General features: G+C 36.7%; 1 protein-coding gene and 1 long non-coding RNA gene across 2 annotated transcripts; both read right to left on the bottom strand.

The window, feature by feature from the left end:
* Positions 1–895: 895 nt before the first annotated feature.
* Positions 896–4,548, bottom strand: LOC146391626 (uncharacterized). The gene is made up of 3 exons (XR_014799200.1): positions 4,043–4,548; positions 3,067–3,919; positions 896–2,127 (listed from the first exon to the last, which is right to left on the bottom strand). It is a non-coding gene; the product is annotated as an uncharacterized LOC146391626 (long non-coding RNA).
* A 2,559-nt stretch (positions 4,549–7,107) lies between these two features.
* On the bottom strand, positions 7,108–8,825 carry LOC146391625 (uncharacterized). Its single transcript, XM_084924564.1, has 5 exons — positions 8,717–8,825; positions 8,225–8,572; positions 7,970–8,086; positions 7,854–7,888; positions 7,108–7,482 (listed from the first exon to the last, which is right to left on the bottom strand). Exons 1-5 carry the CDS (start codon positions 8,823–8,825, stop codon positions 7,363–7,365), a joined length of 729 nt encoding a protein of 242 aa, XP_084780690.1. The 3' UTR covers positions 7,108–7,362.
* Positions 8,826–9,342: the final 517 nt, after the last annotated feature.

The following is a 9,342-nucleotide window of genomic DNA, read 5'->3' as shown; positions in this document are numbered from 1 at the left end:
CACTTTGCCACTGCTGCAAACTCACATCAAACATTTACTTTTGACTTACAACTTGCTTTTATGACTTCCTTGCTCATCATGTAAAATGCAAAAATAAGAACAGAACATCATTAAGAAAAAGCACAACAGCAGATGAGGTGGATCAGCTGCTGGTGTTAAAAAAAAGTCTAAACTTTTGCTCCACCTACAGGCCTCCACCTTTGAAGTCCAGTTTTTGTCAACAAAAGCCCACACATTATACAACTGAGGTGGCATAATTACAAATCCTGGAAACCAGTACATTCAAACTCTGAAGCATATCACAAAATATATAATGCATTATTCTTTTTGATGCATGAAACAGACCTTAAGTCTTTTTATTGTATGGTCTTGTGATTTTTAGTGTTTCCTAAATGTGTGGATGGGATCATTTGTATAGACATGCAGCAAGTTACTGCAAAGCACACCAGCAATTCGACAGACACACACAGCAATGATTAATGGCTATTCTTCACACTCACCTATGATATGTGAGCCTCATACTAAGTATGTATGCAAGTGTTTGGTAATAGGCCTTTTGTTTCAGCAGATCAGATTTCAATGTGAAGACCAGTCAGGTGGTATAAATTAAGTTAAACACAGTGGTTGACTGTTACAGAGAGTGTTAAAGGTAAAGTAACTCTTTAAGCATCATCTGCCAGGCCTTTGATGTGTGTGGTTACAGGTACAAACCAGTCTTCCTGTGGTTTAGACTATTCCATTGCTATTTGTTGTCTTCTTAGTTTGTGCACTTCTTTTTCTTCCCCAGATCATTTGCACAGATAGAGACACATTTTATGAACTACTTTCTCTTTCATTTTAGCTATGCACATTTCTGACTTTAGTCATGCGCGGTTTTTACATTAGCTTTGCTCGACACACAAACTGTCAAATGATTCATAAAGAAAAGGGGAAAAAAGGGGAAAAAAGCACCATAAAGAAAAAGATGCAGCTTTTACCACAACGTCATGACCACATCACAGCTTTTAGGCAAGAAACGGGTTGACAACAAATGAGCAAAATCTATACCGATACTTGCTGTTTTAAGTGCGCGTGTGCGTTCACTCATTTGTGTCAGGTTAAAAACAACTGTAAGACAATTTAAAAGAAAATGAAACACAATTTCTTTATTAAAGGGGGAGGGGTGGGGGTGTTACAAAGCAGTTTTTATGCTGACTGCTAACAGTGATCAAGGATTATGACAAGGACTTTCATTATTCACACAATGTGTTAGCAGAGATCTGGCCTACCGATCAGCCACACTTCTTGTTATGAGGCACTTGTTAGTCAACTCATCCTCGACTGTAATTCCTGCATCCAAATAGTTCAGATTGCTGCTCTGAGCCTGGTTCTGCTGCAGGTTTCTTCCCGTTAAAAGGGAGTTTTTCCTTCCCACTGCAGCCAAAGTGCTTGCTCATTGGGGTTAAATGATTGTTTTTTTTTTTCTTTGTATGTATTATTTCAGGGTCTATCTTACAATATAAAGTGCCTTGAAGCGACTTTTTTTGTGATTTGGTGCTGTATAAATAAAATTGAATTGAATCGAATTGAATTAAAATCCCTCCCCAGGTGCTGGCTGAAATTTGTATAAGAACATGGACAGAGAAGAAAGCTGCATCTTTTGTTTTTTTTTCATATAAACAACAAATGTGTCAGGATACAATAGAGACAATTAAAAAAAAATTACACCCAGACCACCTAACCGTATTACAAGCATTCATCTTGTGTCTTCATTATTTATTAGTCCTTTTAATATAAATAATCCAGAGATGACAATAATTTACTTTTTGCTATTACTTTTCCAAAACTCTGTACAACTACAAACGCTGATTTTATCAAGTCAAAACCAACTAGGTCAGGTTTCACCGCCTCTTCTTCTCCTAAAAGACTACTGACTGTTGATGCTCTGCGATTTCAGCTGAAGTGATAAGTATGTCATCCCTCCCTCCCCCTGCAGACCATTTGTGACCTGTGAGTAAGATTCACAAACATCAAGTAACACCTTATTTGTTGAGATAAAGATGAAGCGGAAATTTAAGACACCACAGCAGACATGAACAATATCACCTCTTCACAGTTGCCAGCAAAATTCCTCTTCAGGCTTTTGTTCTACAAAAACAAAGGACCAAAGAGTGATGCTTCAGTCAGAGAGGAAAAGGAGACACATGTAAGGCTTTTTAAAGGTTATAAAAAGTTCAATAGCAAAAGTCAAAAGAAGTTCAAATGAGAGAGCAATGCTGGATGAAAAGTAATGCTGTGAATTCACAAGTGTTCATAATTTTGCTGTGTTTTATTTCTAACATATTCAATCGATGACACCTTAAATGCAACCCATTGAAACATTAAATCCTCCTCAGTCTATTCTGGTCTGACATAGCCTGATGAAGATGATGTGGAAATTTGCTCCTTGAGCCGGTTCTGCAGGAGGTTTCTTCCTGTTAAAATTGAGTTTTTCCTTCCCACTATCTCAAAATAATAATTGCAGAGAAGACTAAGACGACAAACAAACAAACAAAAAAAACCTGTGTGTCCAAGCAGATTTGAGATCAGGTGGGTGGCAAAGGTAAGAAAACAGTTGGTGAGAGCAGCTGGTGGCCAGGGGGATAAAGGAGAGCATCTTAAGCACACAGTGCACTTAAAAGATGTATGTAGGTTTTGGGTCTGAAAAGTGAAAACTGCTTATACTGGTATTTTTTCTAATGACCAGCAGAGTGTGACTTTTCCACCCATGTTCCAAAGACATGCATGTTTAGTTGCAGCCTACAGTGCAAGTGAAAAAGTATTTACCTCTTTGCTGTTTCCTGTTTTGCATATTTGTCACACTTAATTTTCAGGTAATTTATTACTGACAACTCATACAAGCAGTCACAAAAGAACCCAGATCAATATCTAAAGAACCGCAGGCATCACTTGTTTCAGTTAAGCTCAGTGTTCATGATTCAACAACAAGAAGAGACTTTGCAAAAATGGCATCGATGGGAGTGTTTGAAAGTGAAAGCCACTGCTGATGTAAAATTAACCTATCATTTCATAGAAAGAACATCATACCAGCAGTCAAACATGGTGGCGGTAGTGCGATGGCCTGGAGAAAATACTTTTTCACAGCACGGAGGAATGATGATTGACTGGTTATGTGATGGACTTGTAACCTTTTCAGGGTGTACCCTGCTTCTTTCCCCATGGCAGCTGTGGCCTTAAGGTGGTTGAGCTCAGATTGATGTCCAGAACTTCATCTAACTCTCATTATAAGAGAATCAGGATAGACTGTTGTGATTGTTCCAGCCTCCTCCAACAAACAAAGATTGGATCTAATTCAGTGAAAAGCCAGACAAGAGAGAAAAAAATTAATGAAACATTTTCTTTACTCTAACTAATCAGTCGCACACAAACAATATAAAACAACAATTTAACCTTGAGTTACATAAACAAGTATCCACTTCTTTCTCTGATGCCGACTTCTGTTTCTTATTCCAGCTGCTTCAGGTGAGTCCAGATTCTTCAAAGTACAGTAACAACTTGTAGTGTCTTAATTAATTAATGAAAAAATTGCATAAACAGTGAACAAAAAAGAAGATAAAAATTTATGCAGTTTCTATCCTTCAGCAGCAGCAGCTACATTACAGAGACAGAACAACATGGCATCAATGTAAATCATTATGCTAAAACCTCTTTCATACTTCGCAAAAAATGATCAGATAAATCCTCTTGGTGCCCGTATGGTGTTTCTTGACTTTAACAGCCATACCACTGATGATATTTACAAGGAAAACAGTCAGAGGAGCCAGAATCAGCTTTGCCATCAAATTATTCTATGACAGGATCATTTCATTGGTTCAAATTCAGGTCTTGGTCTCTCTGTCGGTCACTCTTTTCTTTGTTGTCCACATCATCAAATTCACTGCTGCCGTTTGATAAAATGAAAATAGTTTTCACGTCATCTTTGTTTTGACATCTGGATAAATATTTTTTTTGTGCATTTTAACATTTAAAACAAAGAAATCTGATCAAAAGAAACTTTTCTTACCTTTAATATTTAAGTGTATCATTCTAAAGCCTGGATATACATCTGCATTAAATCCATAGAAATACATTCCAGAGCCAAATACATCCACATGTTTGGTTAGGAAGAAGATGGTTGAGATGCTGAAAGTCATTTCCGATGATCCACTCTGAAATCCTTCGCAGCATGAAGCACTTTTATCAGTTGTAAACATGACTCTGATCCAGCTGGATGAGTGAACCAGATTGTTATGAACTGGACGATGGAGCGCTGCAGCATGATTTCTTCTGGATGGACCTCCACAGTCTGAGACCCGCTGATGGAGATCCAGGATGAAACAAATCAAATGTGTTCTTAAACAAGAAAATGCAATTAAAATTAATCAATTAATTGAATTAAGTCTTAATTAATGCTAGGTTAACAGAAATATGACATCAAATGTAATTAAGTTAGCACAGGCTGTAGAGACTGTCTTAAGAGACAAAGCTGTTATCAAGGTAAAGTTCATCACTGCACACACGACTGAAGCTTTGCAATGTCTGGAATTGAAGTGAGACCCAGGAAGGGGGGTCTTTCAATAAAAAGAGGAGGGTGTTTTTCTCAACCGACCACAAAAACGCTACCAGGAAAAGACACTGATACTACATTTATACCCACATGATGTACAAATGACATTTTTTTCAGTATGTTGGAGCTGAGGATATATATATATATATATATATATATAAAAGGCTTAAGAAATGTGTAGAGCCTTCTTGAACCTTTATCATGATGACTGATTTCTTCCTGTGTTATATAATAACTACGGCCACTAGAAGGTGCTGTTAATACTCCAGCTTCCTCCCACAGTTCAAAGACATGCAGTTAGTGGGGATAGGTTAATTGATCAATTTAAATTGCCCATAGGTGTGAATGCGGGAGTGAATTTGAGTGCGAATGGTTGTCTGTCTCTGTGTGTTAGCCCTGCGACAGACTGGTGCCCTGTCCAGGGTGTACCCTGCCTCTTGCCCTATGACAGCTGGGACAGGCTCCAGCGCCCCCACAACCCTGGAAAGGATGAGCGGAAGCGAATGGATGGATGGATGTCATTAAAAAAATTCCTGTCGTGTTCGGGTCAAATCTGACTAACTTAAAACACACATAAATATTGTTTTTTACATCTGATTGCCTCAAGGCCTTATAACTTTCTCCACACTATGCACTTGATGATGACCTCTTTCATTGAATTTTGAGTGTTTAAATCAACCTTGTTACATCTGTGGTGTCCGCCGTAGGAAATTAATGGGAATCCACCCCCCATTATGACTCAGTGCTTGTCTACATATTGTCAATTAAGGCTTTAAAAACCAGCATGGTAGTAGCAAAAATAAAAAACTCTGACACTTTAAAATATAAAGTTCAGAAACCAGTGGGTAACATCATGGTGAGTGCAACCATCCTTTATATATAGTCTGTGGTTTCAATAGCCTTAAGATCAGGGGTCTCAAACATACAACTTCCAGCCCACTGCATGACTTTATAACGTGTGGAATTTGTGGTGAACGAGGCATCATTTCTTTGTCTTTGTGTGTTTATTGCACCAGGAAGCATTATGTTGTAAGTTATTGCAAATGCATCTCTGTATGAGTAGTTGACCACCTTTTTAATTCCACCCAAGTACAAATACAGGAGCATTCTTAATGTATTTCCTGTTAGCATAGCAGTTTGATAAGTTAAGTCATCTCCAGCTGTGTACTCTCATTTGTTTTGGCAAAAAGAAAGGAAAATATTTATAGGTAATCATTTATGGTTTACTTGAAATAAAATGAGTTTGACACTGCTGATCTAAGGGTAAGGCCAGTTTCCACAGATGTCAGTTTTGTACTGCATACTGCAGATGGTGGGAGCTACTTCTGCTATGAGTCTTCAGAAACACATGCTTTTACTTTAGGGTGAGAAAATGTCACACTGCTGCAAGCATCTCTTCACAAGTTTGAACACGCGATGCACGTCGTAGAGCTGAACTGGTGATGTGGGTCTAAGTAAGTGAGACCTGTTACAAACCCTCAGGCAGCTGTATGGTGATACCGCTTTAGAGAGGTTTGAGTTACTTCTACAAACTTGCTCACTGTAAATACTGTATGAAATATACTGTATCTTCACGTTAAGAGGTCTGACGTTGTTTTTTTGTATTTTTAAATTCTCTGAAAACTTTTGTTGAAATGATTCTGTGGGTTCCAGACTTCAGACAGTCATCGACTGCAAAGGATTTTCATCCCAGTATTATAAACGATCCTTATATTTAAATTTATGCTATGTTGTCTGATTTAAGTCTCTGTACGTGGTGAAAAGTGTAGAAAAATGGCTCTAAAAAAGTAGATTTTCAAAACTCTCAAATTAAATCTGAAAGTCTGCACTTCAATCACACAGTGATTGTTTGATCTCAGTTCCGGTGGTGTACAGAGGCAAAACTACAAGAGATGCGTTTTTGTCCAAGAAATTATAGACTGTACTGTGCAAAATGTCAGAAAACAATGAGAAGCAATTAAAATATGTCTTCAAAATAAATATTTTAATTTAATGTTATGCTGTCATACCCCATGGTTTGTCCTGTAGTTTCGTTGGAAATTAGAAAGTGTGAATGAGAAAAATAATTTCATACGTAATTTCATGTATTTATTCATCTCCATATTTCTACCTAAATGGAAAAAATTATGAATCTTAATAATTTTTTATCACTACCATGATCATATTCATATATCAAATGCGTTTTGTCAAATATATATCTGAGATTCTTTATTTAGAAGAATGTAACAACTGAGTGAAAGCTCTTGCTCTTTTAACTTTTCACAGTTTGGTCATTTCGGAGACCAGTGATTCGCACTACAATGAAAGAACTATAAGCATCAGGCTTTGGATTCTGATAGAAATCTCTAGAACAGAAACAAAAACTCTTTACAATAAACCAACAGAAGAAAGGGACTTAAATATGTCTAAATATATGTATTGTACTGAAAATGACTTAATAATTACTCATGTAATATATACAACAATATCGCCAAGAGAGGGTGTAGTGTAGTAGAACAGAAGGACAAAAACAACGGCTTGAAATGTGCATTATAGGTCATCTTTAATCAACCGACTATAAAGTTCAGATAAAAGTTCTGTAACATTTAGGGTTCTTGCCAAAATTGTATTTTGGATTATTTGAATGAAAAGTTATTGTTGTCTTATAAACCAATTAACAGTGGTTGCATAAATTTTACATAATTAATAATTACAACTCTTCCCACACACCAACGGTACAAAACCCCACAAGCAGATCATGTTCCACTCTGAGCTAACGTTGGGTTTGGTTTGTGAGTCTATCTCGTAGCAGCGTACACAACATTAGGCTCCAGCTCCCTCGGTGGTTCAGGCCTTCTGATTTTAGCTTTGGGATGGAAACTCACTGATGTATAGGTCATGACATCAGAATCCACATTCTGTAAATGAAAATGTTTAAATTCAATAATCCCAAAACATCACATGTTAACATCCACCAGGAGAGAGGCCATTATCTAGGTATCAGGTTTGGTTAAGGTTAGATTAACATTCAGCACTTTCCAATCTAATTTTCACCTTTTTTGGAAGCACCAATGAAAACTGTTGACAAAAAAACTGAGATGCCAAAAAGAATATATGAAACCTAATCTGAAAAGTAACCGTTTCTAGTTTCTAAAAACAAAAACAACAAAAAAATCTAACACAGTTAAATAAAAACAACTCGAACCCTCAGTGGGTTCAAGTTGGATGTCTTTGTTATCCACTTATAAATCTTAATCTAAAGTCAAAATCTAATATTAAAATAGATTACCTCACTCTGTTGTGGATTCTGTGGATCATCTTGAGCTAAACGACAGGGACAATACATCGGTCAGTAATATACCACAGATGTTTGATTGGACAATTTAAATGAAGTCATATAAATACCTGTATGAAATCTCCTGATTTTAACAGCCAGACTAAAGATGACCACCAGAAGGACAACAGTTAAAATGCCCAGGATCACAGTCATCATTTGTTCATGTGTTAATCCATCAGCCACGTCTACAAAATGGACAATTAAAATCAAAACTTTACAAAGTCTACTGCCTGTTTTTACATTTACTCAAAATGGTATATAATTTTCTTTGCTATTTTTCTTTATTTTCTTTACAATAAAATACCATAAACAGCATTACTTACCTTGAACTTTTAAATATGTTCCACTTGAGATGACTGACCTTCCATCTGTCTGTTTCTCTCCACAGAAATAAAGCGCAGAGTCAGAAGAATTCACTTGTTTGATCTCAAGAAATAACACAGAGGTGTTGGATGTCATGTGAAATTTGCTTTTTTTAAATCCATCACAGAAAGAAACGTTGCTATCAGAGCTGGACATAGATGAGATGCAGCTGGCATTGGGACTGCTGGCCATTTTAAACCAAAATATGTGGGAGTGATATCTGCTGAAATTGGAGCACTTCACTGTGACTTCTTGACCAGGCTGAACCTCCGCTGTGTAAAACTGTGTGACCGAGGAAGAGATCCAACCTGAAACAAGCAAATATTCCTAAATGTCAAACTCCACACAAACCCGACAATGCCTATGAGTAAAGTTGGCTACAATATTTAAATCACTTGGATTGTGGTACAGATTTAACCATTGTGTGAGAAAATAGTGAAACGTGTACTTACTCATGGTGCAGAATAAAACTGGCATCAAGGTAAAGTTCACCATTGTGTGTACCACCACTACTGCAATGTTTGTAAGTGAACTGTGCTCCAGTAAAAGCAATCTCTGCATAAAGAGGCGGGCTGTTCTTTTATATGTACAGCTGCTTTGACTGAGAGTGCCAGTGCTTTTAGACGAATAGCTGCAAACTGAAAGCTGTAAGAAGAACAGAATATCAGTATTTTAGATTATCTAGCTTTTACACAAATTTGGACATCTACAAAAGATGAGTCACTGTATAATTTTATACAGTGTTATATAGCTGTGCCTTTACCATGAAATATCCAACATGTTTTAAAATAAAAGTTTATGTATTTACATCTTTACGTCTTTGCAACAATCTTTAACCACAGATATGTCAGCATAAGACAAATACTCCTGATATTAATAATTAAGTCAAGGTTCTCTGTTGATTTTGAAACTCATAACATGGCATAAAGTAAACTACTGACCACACAGTCAATACAATCTTCATGTTACAGTTGAACATGTTCAAATAAAGCACATACAATTCTTAAAGGGGAAAGTCTACTGTTTACTTAGTAACTAATAAACAGTTACTTGTGTGGTGATGTTAACATTAATCATA

Source organism: Perissodus microlepis, chromosome 3, assembly GCF_051167445.1.
Source record: "Perissodus microlepis isolate ML-2025 ecotype Zambia chromosome 3, ASM5116744v1, whole genome shotgun sequence".
NCBI lineage: Eukaryota > Metazoa > Chordata > Actinopteri > Cichliformes > Cichlidae > Perissodus > Perissodus microlepis.
Note: the sequence above shows the minus strand (reverse complement) of the source record. Positions and strands in the feature narration are given on the sequence as shown.